We start from the raw sequence: 16628 nt of genomic DNA, 5'->3' as shown, positions 1-16628 counted from the left end.
TTAGTCTTTAAATTTACCTGATTTCGAAAGTGAGTTTGTATTTTGATTTCAAGACAGGTATGAGTGAAATGCTAGTACAGTTAACGTTCTTTATCACACTATCCGTTACAGAGACATTCCGTTACAGCGACCAATACAGAAAGCTCGCAATTGATATAATACATTATGTCACTTTTCTCTGTAGTGACCAGCTGTTAGAACATCTTTCTTCCATGGGACGAGAAGAGTAACGAGAGTAACGAGAGTAAAGTGCACAGTATGAAACAAATTTTTAATTTGCATTCGCATGAATTGTTAATTTCCTTATCACATCGAACAATATTTCGTTATAAGTATAAAACAAACAAACGAACGAACCAAAAGTTTTTGTAATAGGTAAAGAGCTTTTTCTTCTGGTAAAGAACAGAATAATAGGTAAAGAGCTTTTTCTTCTGATAAAGAACAGAATAATAAGTAAAGAAATTTTTCTTAAGTATGGAAATAAGTATTGAAATTAATGTATATCAGAAAGGTTGTAAATCGCTCAGTTCTAATGACTGAAAAAAAATCTCATGAAGTTGTAGGGTTTATATTTATTTTAACTAACATTTATTTTAAGTTTAAACTATCTTTCCTGTCAAGCCTTACTTTCCCCTGGAACTGCCAATGCCAGAGTATGTAAATTTTAGTAGAACGCGCAAGGATTCAAATTATCAGCGGAAGTATTCTGAGTTAAATAGAAAGGAAACGAGTTCGAGGTGTGCTGTTCTTACTTCACGACCGCGGAGGTAGTTAGCCAAAAATTGAAGAACCCCGCGTTTCGGCCTGTGTGCTTGCCTGGAAGAATTGTTAATCGTTCAAGTGATCTTCAAGTTTGCTGAATTAGCAGCGGTATTGTAAAACGCGGTGAGGTTAGTTACTTTTAGAGAGCCTCGTAGTTAGAGTCTTGTCATCAGTTTCTTTTCAGGTTATTATTTTTATTTTACCGCCGAGTTGGCGTAGTTTGTGACCGTCAAGAGCACGCACTTGTAATTTATTACGTTGAATAAAAAGGGACTTAAACCCTTAACAAGACTCTGTCATTTATCCAGTTTCAACAGTCACATCTTGGTTGCGTGCAAGTTGGAGGCGCGCAACGCTACAAAGTAGGAAACTGAAAGTAAGAAATAAGAAGAACACAAAGGAATTTCAAATTTAGTTTAAGATCTTATATGGTATTAAACCGTTGTTGTAATAGTTATGAATATAATTATTTAGCCAAGCTTTGGGGTAAGGATGCTTGAGTACTTAACAAAGGATTGGATGATGGTGAGGGAGATTTGTTACTCTTACACCAAGCTAACTTATTATTTTTCGTATTTACGAAAAGATTTGATATGAAGTAATAATCAATGAAAAATTTAAGTGCTAGGGAAATACTTCAAGAAAAACTGAAAAATATTTGAAATTACCCCTTACATTAAACAAAGAAAAGTATAAATAGCTGACATTTTTTCACCAAAAATATGATTCTTATTTTTCGAATGTGGCTCCAAATATTCTTTGAACACATCACATATCATGGGGAAAATAAATTTCAGAAGTCTGAAATATGAAATAAAGATTTCTTTCTGCAGAACAAACATATCATCATTTTTACGATAAATATGGCGTCGAGTTAAAGACCTTTGACCATATTCTATTTTAATGAGCCAAAATTATCAGCCAAAATACATATAAAGCCATAACCAAATTGGAGTGTCAACTGCAATTAATTATGCCAACCAACAAATAAAACCAAAGTTTCATTCCATGATGCCATGCACCATTATTCAGGCGTCATGCCTGCTTTGAGTACATTAATTTTTCCAAAGTAAACTTACCGGTCACCCAAGACAACTGGTGAAGACCATCCAAAGAAACGGCTGGATGTTCAGAACAGGCAAGAAATCACCGGAAGGCGGACAACTTATCTACGAGCTTTTTAACAGCAACAAATTTATAAGCTGCTGGATTCAGAATTACCGCAACTGCTGGCATCAGACGTGCTCTCCAGTGGATCCTCGTTAAAGAATAGAGTGTACTCGTTCTATTTGCGAGGTCTCAAAAGAGTTCCGTATTGTTATTTTTCGTCAGTACTTCTTTTTCAGCGAATGAATAATTTGCCTGCCTTCCTTGGACGTGGTAGCTGTTTCTTTGCTCCTTCTCGCTCTTGTGACGTTGAATCTTTGAAACTGTGGATATGAGCGTATGTTGTTTTATACGTTTTATTTTACATTTGTTTTGCAATTATAAATGTATGGCGTATAACTGCTGCTATGATTTTAGTAAAAATCTCGGAGTGTTTTCATAAGTTTAATCGTCAAAATTTCACTTTCGTGAAGCTTATCACGCATATTCGGATTAATGTTCGTGCCATATTATCACTGTTTACATCGAGAAAATTACTCAAAGTACAATTAGCCTCTAATATAATCCATTTACTAACAAGGGAATTCAGGTCTACAATTTTTTTTATTGAGCTGAGAATAACTGAAAGTGTTACAAAGAATATAGCATTTTCTTGTCTCAATGTTTGCATTCCTTTTATTTTTAAAGTCTAAGATTTAAGATATGTATTGTGAATAATCTAATTATACCTATTGCTAACATTAAAAGTTACATATGAATAAATTTAAAATATTCGTTGTGAATAAGGTAAATTTATTCTCTTTGAAGATCATTTCTTGTGCAGGCAATACAATTAAGAGTGAACAGTTAGAAATGTGAAATTCCCCACACCAAATATGTAGAAACAAACTGGGTAAGTTCACTTTGAATTAAGCTGTGCATTGCTTATTATTATAGAACGTCTTTTTCATATAGACGGCAATAAAAAGTGCTAAGACTTCTATTATTTACATATATAATTATGCTTATATTCGATCTAACTTCGCACTGAAAATGTTCACAAGAAATGCACATGCTTTAATTATTTTGTGCAGGAAATTGCGTAGCAAAACATTGTCAAAGGGTGGCGAAGGTCATGTGAAATAACAGAAATACTACTGGAAGCCTATTGGTCCATTCTAGAGGTCACTTCCTCGGCGGCTATATAGATGTGCACTTACGAAATATGCCACCGAGACGAATCCGTGCCATTAGCCCAGCCAGCATCTTATACCACCTTCGTGCGCGAAGAATATGCAACGTTGGATAGAGTAGGTTTTGACTAGTAACATCTGACGGCCCACAAATTAGAGGCAACTTGCGTACAGTAGAATCTGCGTCGTGTATTTTCAGTCTTAAGTATTCAAGTGCTCTGCTATTCTAGATCTGGAAGTAAATAATGTATTATATTTATTTTCAAGTGATAGAGGATTTCGAATAATAATTTTAGCTTATTTAGAGCTATATTCTTCTTCTTTCTGTTTTGTTTCAATGATTTTTTTCCTTTAAATACGAGGCGTATTCGGAAACTAAGTACCGTTTTGAAAAAAAGAAGGGAAAAAAAAAAAAAAAAAAAAAAAAAGTAAAACAATTTTTTCGAATCCAATTTTATTTTTACATGGAAATACATGTCTTAAACTATTTTTCAACATAGTTTCCGCCAATGATCAAACACTTGTCATAGCGGGTGACCAGTTTTTGTATACCATAGTCAAAGAAACTTCCCGCCAGTTTCGATAACCACGAATCCACAGCATTTTTCGTGTCATTGTCAGATCCAAAGCGCTTGCCACCAAGCTCGAGCTTCATGTGCAGGAACAAGTGATAGTCGGACGGCGCCAAGTCCGGGCTGTACGGCGGGTGATCGAACTGCTCCCAATAAAACTGTCGAATTAACGATTGAGTAACACCAGCAGTATGGGGCCGAGCATTGTCATGGAGCAACACAATTCCTTTACTGAGCATTCCTCTTCGTTTGTTTTGAATGGCACGCCTTAGTTTTATTAAAGTCTCACAATATCGTGCCGCATTAATGGTTTCACCTCTGGGAAGAAATTCAGTAAGCAAAACGCCTTTCCTATCCCAGAAGACAGTGCACATGACTTTTTTTGTGATGACATTGTCACTTTGAACTTTTGTTTTTTCGGAGAAGGAGTGTGTCTCCACTCCATCTATTGTTGTTTCGATTCTGGTGTGAAATGACACACCCAAGTTTCATCACCTGTCACAATTTGGTTTAAAAAGTTTTCTCCCTCATCACTGTACCGCGTGAGAAATGTCAGGGCACTACCAAGTCGCTTTGATTTGTGAACATCAGTGAGCATTTTTGGAACCCATCGGGAACACAGTTTGCGATAATTCAAGCAGTCAGACACAATTTCGAACAAAACAGTACGTGAAATTCATGGGTATGCCTCTGAAAGAGTTGTCATTGTGAAGCGTCTGTTCTCTTGAATTGCTTCATCAACTTTCCTTACCAAATCATCGGTGACAACAGAAGGCCGACCACTCTGAGCCTCGGCGTGGACATTTGTTCGACATGCATTAAACATTCTTACCCACTTTCTCACCATTCCATCACTTATCGCGTATTCACCGTAAACTTCTGTCACTTGACGATAAATTTCGGCCGGTTTAACATTCCTCGCGTTCAAAAATTTACTCACGGCACGAATCTCACAGTCAGCGGGAGAAGTAATTGTCTTAAACATTTTGAATGTGCACAGCAAACTGAAAACACAACATAGAGCAACCAAAATGGCGACAATTGAAAGTCAGTGAACAAGAAAGACTAGTGCGCATGCGCGGGACGCCTACCACAGCGCTGCGACGGCGCTAGAATGAAAAGGTACTTAGTTTCCGAATACGCTACGTATTACGAAGATAAATGTTTTCATACGGTAAATCTATTTTATTTGCAGGATCAAGTATGAAACTTCGAGTCTACCACAAAAGAATTTCTTTGTTATGAAATTACAAGGATGACTTCATAAAAAAATGTTAGAGCAATTTTACTAATACATAAATCTATTATTATTTCCAATTCTAAATTGCATAAACCAGAATTCACAAAGTAAAGCAGGATTTTACAAGCTAAAACAAAATACCGCTTCAAAAGATTTTTAAAAGAAACTATTCAAAGTTTTAGGAGGGAGAATATTTTCAATTTTTTCTTTTACATTTTTCTAAGACTAAACATTATTATCTTTGCAGTTAATCCAGTAACTTGGATCTCATTAGCTAAACGTTGTTCCGGTGCTAAAGAGTTTATAAACAGTTTACTACTGAAGACGTTAAAAGATGCTACTTTGGGAATTTAACGGTCATTAACAGCCACACTTACAATTAAATAATTTCAGTTTACTCAAAGCGTTACATACAAAGATCACAACCTATCAATACATGTACTAAAACTTTGAGAATCTTGTATAGTTTTGAGGTTGACATTTATTTAATTTTAGTGACAATTTTAAACCCATGCAATGCAATGTCCTTACAGAAATTGCTTTATATTACAGTTTAATTTGACTTTATTTATAATTTGTTTTATTAACCAAAATTTCGCAATTGAAAGTTTATTTGGGTTTAGTTGTGAAACGTTTTCAAGAATTGAAAGAGAGTGTAGAAATGTCGAAACATAGCAATTTTTCTAAAAGGAACCTGGATCTCCAATTAACCTCTGAATCAGCTGTGAAGCCTTTGACTATAAATTACTACAAATTGCAAGTACCAGAGAGCTGAGTAAAAAAGGAATTTAGTTATTGGCTTTAATGAGCTAGCTGTGATATTCAGTTGATTTTAACATCTATATAACGAATCACAAGCAAGAGTAACTATTACACGAAAGGCTTACGTAAATTTACTGAATGTCTGAGTTAACAAGATGTCAGAATATCAAATTTCACATCAAAAGTTTCTGAATGTTAAAGAAAATGTGGTCGGGAATCTCAATGATGGGAAATCTATTTCGTAGTTTTTACCATCACAATTTAGTGAATGCGTTTAATTTACGTTTGCCAAATACTAGAAAGCTAACCGTAAAAATTACAGCTGTTTGTACTCCAGAACTAATAGCAATAGTTTATGCTTAAATTTACCATTTTGTTCTCCCAAATAACTATCTGATTGTCAGGACGAAAACATTCATGCATAAATTACATCGAGGAAAGGACTAAATAGTTATAAAATCTTAACTGATTTTCATTAGCTTAACATTTAGAACAACTGTACACGGACTGCATGGATTCTGTTTGCTTGCCCAGTTCTAACTTTCCTTAAGATGGACAAAGATGTCTCAAGTCTGGAGCTATTTCGACTACTCGAGGACAATCCATTATTTTTCCGTAAATGAAAGGCTCCGTAGATGATGGGATTCAATACTGCCGTGGAACTACCGAAGAAAAATATGACATCGTGGAGTTCTTGCCCGAGCTGATCATCCGGATCCAGAAACACAGATATGACCATGCTGATATAGTAAGGTGTCCAACAGACAATAAAAGTCAATACGATTACTACAGTGATCCACAGAGATTTAATCTTTGCCTTGCGAAGAAGTTTGCGTCTGGAATCTTCCAGAGGTCCTCCAAATACACGAGCTTTACCTGAGAAAATAAAAAATAATTAATAATCATAAATATTATGATAATTTATTACCCAAACTCTCATTATTCTGTGTTTATTACTCTTTATATTTTATGGTATGGGAATTAAGATCTCTCATAGTTAATATCGCAATTTAGTTAGTACAGACAAAAAAGAGCCTTTCTTTCACTGTTCTCTGGTGGCCTATTGGTATTTGGATTGTTGCCAACGAAATAACTATTGATGAAATGTAACATTCAGCTAAATTAGGTTTTTATATTAATTTTGATTACCAACAGTCGTTTTTCATTAGCTCAGCATTTAGAACAACTGTACACGGACTGTGTGGATTCTGTTTTCTTGCCTAGTTCTAACTTAAAATGGACAAAGATGTCTCAAGTCTGGAGCTATTTCGACTACTCGAGGACAAGCCATCATTTTTACGTAAATGATGGGATTCAATCATGGAGGTAGGAAAGGGAGGAGGGGCCAACCCGCGCTAAAAGTGAAGCACTGCTTTGAAGCTTGGGTCACCAGATGGGGTGTTCTTTGTTTACATTCAGAAGCTCGCTTGACAAGATTCTGATAGTATTTCGACACACGACAATTCCATAGAAATCGAAAAAGGGACACTTTCGCATGAAAGAAACATTCATAGTGTGATGGATAATTGCAATTTGTATAGTTTAGTGACATTTACGCAAAAATCACATCTTGGTTATTTTTCGATAACTAACAACAGCGATTTTGATTATGAATTTGTTTTATAAAATTATAAGCTGTTGCACTACAAAAATATAGATTTTAAGAAAAATGTTATGCTTAAAGAATGAAAAATACCTTATGGTGGTACATTTAAAATTGTATACGTCTTTCGATACCCTTGATAGAGTATTCGCTACTTTTATTTTATTTTCCAAACGTCAAAATGTTTTAAATAAAAAAAATTTTTTCACATCCATATATTATTGTAACATGTACCTTTTAAAATTTTTTAGAGGAGAGCCTTTATTGCTGCTCATTTTAAACTCATCGTTTTAATTTTATATATCTGAAAAATAATTACTTTGGGCTTACACGTTTTATAAATATAAAATTATGCATGTTAAAATATTTGTAATTAGGCACATAGGTCAGATAAAGTTTTTATTAAATAGAGTAACGCATGCAAGGGCTATCTGCCTAAAGAGAGAGATGCCATCGTGGAGGAATTTTGAAGAAAAACTGACCTTTGAGTGGGTATTAAAAATAATACTTATAATTTTCATTCAAATTATATTCATATATATTTTTTATGTAAAACTTTCGGGTGTATGCTAAATTAGTGTAAATTACTTTACACGAAAAATATTGTGAATGCACAGAAATTAAAGATTTGCACATGCCGGAAATGAAAAATAGGAAATATGTATGGGTATTTATGCATGTGCTTGCAAAAAGCATGTATCTTCCTTTGACAAAATACTTAAATATTCATTAAATTATTTATAAATGTATTTGAAATGAAGAATTTATTCACTTATAAACAACTGTGAAAGTACTGTGAAGAAATCTAATTATTAAATGTATCTAATTTATAATGATTATAAATGTTATCTAAATATATAATAACCTTAATATTGAATTATAAATATAAATTGAAATCCTGTTGAAAAATACGTTATAAAACTATTTAAGCAAGAATTTTTCGTATTGGAAAGCAATCTGTTAAATGTATTGTAAAGCAAATGCTATGAAATGCGCACTTAAGAACGTAATAAAGAGTTTTGGAATATGTATTGTTGAAATGAAGGGTAAAAAAAAATCTGATAAGTATAATTAAAAGAATTATTCCCCTTACATTTTATAATAACTCAGTTACAAGTTTTAAATAATACTTAAAAAAAAAAAAAAAAAAAAAAAAAAAAAAAAAAAAAAAACTTATTTTATTCCCTTTCAGAAATGTTCAGAGAAAGTCAAGTACTATTTAATACCTATTTAATTATTAGGGATTAGCGAAATACTTATTTAAAGTATTTCGCTAATTCCTAATAATTCTCTAACTTAAAATGAACCGAATAGAGCATTAATTATAAATTGACTTACATTTTTCGATTTAAAAGATGCATCAGAAGCCAAAAAATCATGTCATATTTAAGAAAGTAGTTTAGGAAGAAGGTCTATAAATAGAAAAGAAATAATGCATAATTTTAATATTAATAATACAATAAACTTTGATCTTAATTTTTGTACCTTAACCGAATAAAATCGAATTACCTTAATTTTTTTCTAATGTAATTAACGAAAACTTGTGAAAATATTTCATTCAAATTAAACCATTCTGAGAAAACTGTCCTGTGAAAAGTATAGCATTTAATTCCGTTCAGAATGAAATGTTGTTTAAAAATATGTTGTTTTCACATACTTAGGACTCTGAAGTATTGTAGAAAAAGAAAATATATACATTTATATGTATATTTACGACGTAATTACAAAATATTTACATCCGAACGCGTCAAATCCCATAGAACTCAATGGTAAATGACCCAATGTTTTGGTCACCACGTAGGGATCGTCGGTGCTTCAGAGCAGGGTACGGGAGAAACTTGTTTAGGGCGACTCCATCTTACTTCCTACCTCCATGGATTCAATCTTGTCGTGGAACTGCCAAAGCAAAATATGATATGGAGTTCTTGTCCGAGATGATCATCCGAATCCAGAAACCCAGATGACATAGTAAGGTTTCCAGCAGATTACTTAATCTCCGACCTACGTCTGCTGACTATAGAAGGCGCATATTAATGTAATATACAAGAGAGAGTCGTGCTGGTTATAGTAAATTACTCACTCACTAAGTTAATTAAACTTAGTGAGTGAGCTAGTGTACAAGAAATTTGCCTAGTTAACAAAGATAATCAAACTTACTTTTTCTAGGGATTAGGTGATAAAAGTATTCAAAAAGTCTAATTCACCAACTAAGGAAGCTCTTTGCACAGTTTTAGTAGATGTAAACTAGAACACGTATTTATAGACTAAAAAAAAAAATAGCGGTGGAGATTTATTAATTTCTTCTTTTCTGACATAAGTTTCTTTCCTTTTCATCCGAAATATGCAAGTTTCCTTAACACTAATCGAATATAAAATGCTTGTTAGGACTGAGTTAGGTGATAGTCCTAATCATAAAATAATTTTAACAGAATTATCCTCAAGATAATAGATTAATTCTTAGCTTTGAAGAAACAATTCGAAGAATTGTATAGATTTTCTTCTCAAAAAATTTTACTTCGCGAAAACCAAAAACAAGTATTTTATATTACGAAATAAAGAACTACGAAACTCAGCTCAGTACCTTTAAAACCTTTAACACGAAAACAGAACTAATGTCGTATAAAGACTAAAAAGTAATTATCAATTAACATAAATTGAATACAAAAAGTAAAGGTAAATAAAACGAAAAAGAAGATGAAAATTTCTTAATGAAAATCAACTTCATGTATTCAACTTAAAAATAAAATAATATATATATATATATATGCATTGATTGCATTAAGAAGAAAGGCCTTCAAGTAATAGAATGTTAATTATTCTTTTGATCTTTTCCTTCAATCATGTGTATGGCGCATCCTAACCCTTGGGGTTATGCTCCCCCCCCAAAAAAAATTCTATCATCCATCCATTTATTTTTTTCCTTCAATATGTTTCCTAGCTTTCTTACGAAATCTGTTTTTCCTTTCGCTATTTGAGAAATTAAAAGTTACAGAAAATATGAAAAAAAGTTACTTACATGTAAATGGTTGGCAATGAGGTAAGAACACTTACCAGAATCTGAAAAAGGAATGAAAAATATCAAGCTAAATAATTTTTAGGTCTAAGGCTTTAATCTACTACAATATTATTATAAAACAGATATGCCAGATAGAAATAAATTTATATAACGTATGAAAGACAGATATTACTTCACTTAATTTCTTGAATGTTAAATTTTATTTTTGAAAGCTATGAAACTAGAATGTTTTTATTTTCACACTACACCACTTATTATTAATAATATTTATATTTTAATCTCAACTGTTCATTTTCGCTTTTTTTTACTTAACAGCCTTTAAGAAAATTTGCAGTTTGGCACTAGATTCTTTTATTTCATAATGAAATTGTATTAATAGCTTATATTCCTTCTTCTGTCCCCGATTTTTATGATATGGATAATGTTATCTACGCATTTATGCCATTTTAATGAGGTTTCCTGTTTATGCGAGGTGAGTTCGGTATTTATTAGTTATTGACAAACTTAATACGCTACTGACCATTAAAATTGCAATACCATGAAGGAAAGCGAATACAAAAAAGATATTTATTGCATGTAAACAGTATGGTATGAAGACAAAAATGACTAAATTTGTAAGCCTTTTGGAGGTTTACAGGAGTGTGAAATTGGTAGGAACAGCTGCTACCCCTGGCAGCTAAAACGGCTCTCACCCATTACGGATGGAATCAAACTCGGCTTGGATGACAAAAATGGGGGAACTCATTCCATGCTTACGCACGATTCATGATTAGCACGATTAGCCTTATGCATGGTCATGTGCAACGACTCTCTTGTTTTTCCTTTTCTTTTTTTTTTCCTTCTTTTTATTTTCTTTGTATTTATGTGTTTTATATCAATCTCGTCCGTACAAAATTTCGTTGAAATCTATCCATCAGTTTTGGGGATAACTAACTAAATCTGAAAATACTTTAAATTTTGAACACCAGTGTAAGTGATGTTCAACTCGCAATTCCGCATATTTCTTAAGTTACACGAGCCCACTGATTGGGTAGATTTCTACGTATCTTTATAAAATGCCACCAAGCAACAAACGCTTTGATACTTGATTGCTACTGGAAGAAACAGATGCGTCTGCCTTGGAGTGAAAGGGATGCATTTGTCTGTTGAAACATGTTTTTAATTATAAAGACGAACTGTGCAGTACGTTAGGTTTGCTTTATCAAGATTCTGAGAATTATAAACTTATCAGGTAACCAAGAAATTTCGTGCCGTTTTCGTCACTCATCAAAAACGGTCCACAAAAATCTTAAACACCCATTCCATTCTTCTAAATCACTATTGGCTTCAATTTCATGTTTCCCACGAGACATAGGCTTAGCCCTTTATGAAGAAATCCTCTTCCTGGAGGCCAAAAATTGAGATACAGCTTTTGTGACATAATCGCGTTTACGGAACTGTTGTTCCCGCAAGTGGTTATTGCATGGTCAAAAAATGGGTAATAGTCAGATGGGGTGGAATAGGGTGGCTGAGACTGAACTTGCCAGACAGTGTTTTGATCACATCTTTGGTCGTTTTTGCCGTATGAGGTCTGGCATTATCGTGGAGGAGGAGAACTCCTTTTTTGTTGACCAGTGCTGGCTGCTTCTGATGCAGTGCAGCTGAAACTCTTTACAGTTTTGACGAGTAGACCTCAGCTGTTATGGGTTTTTTTACGCTTTCTAAATATTCATAGTGGAATATGCTAGCGATGTTCCAGTAAACAGAAAGCATTACCTTTTTTTAATGAATGTGCAGTTTAGCGGCCGATGAGACTGAACCAGAAGTCAACCAATGATATTTCCTCTTTCGGTTATCATATATGATCCATTTTTCGTCACATGTCAAGATTTGGTTCAGAAGTAAGTCTTTATTACGGCGCGGCAGGAAAGACCATTGCAGATGTTCAACCGTTGGAGTTTGTTCTCCTCGGACATGAACAACCCACTTGCTTAGTTACATGTCATCCCAAGGTTATGAAGATGTGATCGAATGGGTTCATCAGATACTTCAAATCTGTGTGCAAGGTTTCTGGCAGGTTTAATGAAGATGAGTAATGCTTGATTTTCTCCTCCAGATGGACTTCGTCGAGGGTGGATGGACGACCAATACGAGGTTTGTCACCAAGGCTCTCGTCCAGTAGAAAATCGGCTGAACCACTTTCGAGCAGTCTGTTCACTCACTGTCTGTCTAAATACGGAGCATATTCTTTTAACGGCCTCTCAGCTCTGTTTCCTAATATGTACCCGTAAAGCAAAATCGGCCTCAAACCTCCTTTTCCAAAGACATGTTCTTTGACTTCCTACAAAGCCAATAACGAAACGTGCGAAGTACTGAACCACTCTGTACGGAATAAGGTTTGAAAGGAATGTAAACATATGATGTCATCAGAATCAATTTGTCCACACTAACGCACCAAAAGTAACTGTTCTCAAAAACCGAACAAACTTTCTTAGGTAGTTACCTGGTAGATACCTGGGTAGATATATACCTGGTACCTGGTATATATCTACCCAGGTATCCACCAGGTACCAGGTACCTACCCAGTTACCTGGTTGGTTACCTGGGTAGATATATTTCTAGCACTATTTTCGGGTCTGTGGAGGGGGGCTATGGAATCTACGAAAAATGAAAAAGTATTGCTGAATTTTTCCTGAAAAGGTCATTGTTGTTAATTCCAAAAATGCTACTTTTGAAGATGGAAAATGACTTTATATCATCATTAAATTTACATAGCTGAATACTACATTTAGGCTTATGGGGTTAAAAAAGTATTAAAATAGTTTTAATCGAGAACTTTACTTGCACTTAAAACTTTATGGAAGGATGATATGATATTTAAACTTTATAAAAAGGCAGTAAAACTCTATCACACATAAAATTGGGAGAAAAAGATGTGTATAAAATATTCGGTAAAAAAAATAAAGAATTTTATTAATTAGAAAACAGTTAATTAAAAGTAGTTCATACTTTGAAGCTCAAAGCTTCACGATGCTTATTTAAAATAATTCATATGAGTTTACCTTTTCAATGAAACATGCATTTCACTGGAATGCCGAATACATTTAAATTTACATAGATAGCATATCCTCCTTTATTTTCTTTCTGAAAAAGTCCACGTATTCCTCTTTTCTTTTCACTGAATCCTTGTATATTTTTTTTAATATATATTAAAATTTCTTTTTAATCATTTTCGAATTTGATGAAACGGATTTTTAGTTGCAGATTTTTCATTTATATAATTTTGAGTAAGTTTAGTGTTTTCCCCCCCGAGAAAACATTGCTTATTCTCTTCTTCGAAATGCGTAGAAGCTTCTCCTTTAAAATTATCTACGGATTTATATATAAAAAAGTAAAGTTTTATGCCTCTAAAAAAACCCTTTCACAATGTGACGATTTCCGGTTCTCAAGGCAGATAACTTTATTCTACTTCGTTACACCATCTCTATCCAAACAGTCTTTAATAACTTGCAGTAGTTGGAATGATTCAATTTATATCAATTAAAATTCTTTATAAAGGTATACGCTAGGTCATTTAAATATTTGCACAATTTACGAACATATACTTACTAACAATAGTAGCAAATGTTGTGGCGTATGTTGCGATGAGGATACACAGAGGCACAATAAACATGCAAAAGAGGCTGATGGATGTATACAGCTGTTCTTGCCATGCTGCTGTGTAGAAGCCATATGTCACGCACTGGTAGAATTCTTCCAGGAAAGGACCCTTAGCCACTCTGAAGATAACTGCCTGGAAGGACAGGTAAGAGAAGGATTTATTCATACTTCATAAAGAATTTTTTAGGATCATGATATCTTAATCTGCATTAAATGTTTACAGTACTGAAGAGCTTTCGTTAGGGGTTCAAAAGTAAAAAAATTATAAATGGTCGAAGGAAATGAGGCTGTGTATCTTGTAATGTTCCTCAGTACTTTGTCTAGATATGATGTCGAGGAACCTAGTGAACTAAGTACGCTGAGTTCAAGTAGTTACTACAGAGACTTGAGAAGGTTTAAAATACCCTTTTATTCAGTCAAAGAAATAATATCAGATGGCTCCTCCTCGGGATTACAGGAAAGCCTCCACTTGGGCTTTTAAATGAGGATAAGAAAATGAGAAACTAATCTAATACTAAACTAAATAGTCGAAGCTAGACACAAATCCCTGTAGTTGGTCCTTAAGTTAACATGGCCGGCGATTCTCAACAGCCACATACAATACGGCCGAGAGTTAAGAACGAAGTAGCCAGAAGACAAAAACGCACTAATAAAGGACTCCTAAGCATTCTTTCTTGAAAAATATAAGTCGAACTTTCTACTTCTTCTACCTCATTTGCATAAAACGCAATACAAAAAACTCATTTAGGTAGGGAATAGTCTCTGGGAAACGAGAGTAGACAGTAAAGCGTGTTTGAACTTAAAATAACTGTTAGAAACGTAAAGTAACCGCTACAATCTAAGCCAATCTAAGCATATATTAATATTAATGCAATGCCAAAATAATTCATTAACTTACCAGCACAAGAAATAACATTGACAAAGCACCATTTCAATTAGCTTCTATATACAAATATCTATAATTTAGTAACGGTACAACACTTCTGAAATTATATTAATTATGTATTTATGTATAACACAGCCTACACGAATACATTTCCAGCTAAACAATTGGATCTTAACTCAATCTAAGCACTAAAAAACAAATGTATCTTTCGAAGATTAGATCTGTTGCATTATACGGGGTGAGTAAAGATCTATAAAATTGTATGTCTGTTACATAGGGGGAGTAAAGGTCTAATAAAGGTCTTTCCCTGAGTCTAAAAATTTTATATGGAATAACCGGGAAAGATAAATGTATCCAATTTTTATCACTAAATAGACTTATTACCATAGGTTATCTTTTACGACGCAGCAGACTGGAAGCATAGAAGGAATAGATAATTAGAAACGATGTCTGTGAAAGAAATAGCTTGTGTGTGTTTCGCAGTATCATGAAACTAAAATCGCCCATCAACGGCGCTTTAGCTTTAGAAACTTATACGGACGCAATCCTTCGGGTATTAAAATTATCTGACATTAGTGTTAAAAGTTTTAAAGAAACTGAGAAACTGGTATCGACTCAGCTTTTCATCCTTTGATTTCTATCACTTGGGTCGCTAAAATGAGTACCAAGTTCGCTTGGTACTCATTTTGGGTACCAAGCGAACTTGGTACTCATTTTATCGCTTGGGGACTAAACATAACTTGGGGACTAAACACTGGGAATCCTTCATAAAATGACCACGTGTTCAGGGCATATGCTTACGGACCCCGGTGCCCACGGTCAAGAAAGCAGATTTCGGGCACTGCAATCAGAAACGTGACTTTGTTGAAAATTCTTCTGCTGCCGTTCTTCCAATTAGACTGATTACCACCAGTTTTAATTTAGTTATGATTTCTTGATTATATATATGTAAAATATTTTGTGACAAAATATCTCATTCTTCTGAAACTTCATTACGCAACCGAAAGCTGATATGAAACTTAATCAGGTTATTAGATTTAGACATGTAATTTTGATATTCTTAAATGCATAAAATATGCAGCATAAGTGTTCATATCCCGTAGTTTTGAAATTAAAGAAAATTTAATTTTAAATTAACGGCGATTTTATGAAATAACTTTATGCATTTCAAAAGAATGTAACGAAGTTTTCTTCTTCAGAGAGGCGTCAAAACAAGTTAAGACATGTAAAGCCTAGAATTGAGCATTGGGATTTTGCTGGAAATCGTAAAGAAGAAGTTCTTTTGACTCGCCTCAGAATTGGTCACACAGAAGTGACACATGGCTACCTTTTAAAAGCAGAGAATGAGCCTGTTTGTTAAAATTGTAATGTTTGTCTATCTGTCCGTCATACTTTAATTGAGTGTCCATATTTTAATAACCTTCGTCAGAAGTATTTTAATAGCTGTGACTTACCTCTCGACCGTTTAATCGGAAGGGAGGTGAATTGTAATTTATTTTATTATTTAAAAGAGACTGGCTTTTATCACCTAATGTAATTTGTTTTGAAAATTGTGTCTTGAATTTTAAATGTGTGGTTTTAACTTGTTTTTATATGACTTCATCCTCTGGATTTGATGCATTTGTCTACTTGTTTTTATTTATTGTATTTTAATTTCATCAATTGTACTCACTCCATCTCGCGTTTGGCGCACTATAATCAACTTTGGTTTTGCGCCATAATCTCTCACTCACTCACTCACTCACTCACTCTTCTTCAGAGAGTAAAAACATTTTGAAGAAAATATATGAAAGGAAGTAAAACTTTTGACGCCATAACTGAATATTACAGAAAGAAATCAAATTCGGAGCAGAGGATTTTTCTGGCTTT

At 33.7% G+C, this 16628-nt stretch overlaps 1 protein-coding gene across 1 annotated transcript in view; it reads right to left on the bottom strand.

Moving 5' to 3' along the window:
- Positions 1–4817: 4817 nt before the first annotated feature.
- LOC118183758 (gonadotropin-releasing hormone receptor-like) overlaps positions 4818–16628 on the bottom strand; it is a 63474-nt gene continuing 51663 nt past the window's right edge. Inside the window, exons 2-4 of the mRNA XM_085825697.1 lie at positions 13823–14006; positions 10270–10275; positions 4818–6491 (exon numbers count right to left, since the gene is read on the bottom strand). Of these exons, the coding sequence (XP_085681823.1) occupies positions 6103–6491; positions 10270–10275; positions 13823–14006 (579 nt within the window). The 3' untranslated portion in view covers positions 4818–6102. The remainder of the gene's footprint in view (positions 6492–10269; positions 10276–13822; positions 14007–16628) is intronic.

Source organism: Stegodyphus dumicola, chromosome 1, assembly GCF_044657685.1.
Source record: "Stegodyphus dumicola isolate Sdum_Otavi_A_Nest chromosome 1, ASM4465768v1".
Taxonomy (NCBI): Eukaryota; Metazoa; Arthropoda; class Arachnida; order Araneae; family Eresidae; genus Stegodyphus; species Stegodyphus dumicola.
This window is presented reverse-complemented; position numbering and strand designations above follow the sequence as displayed.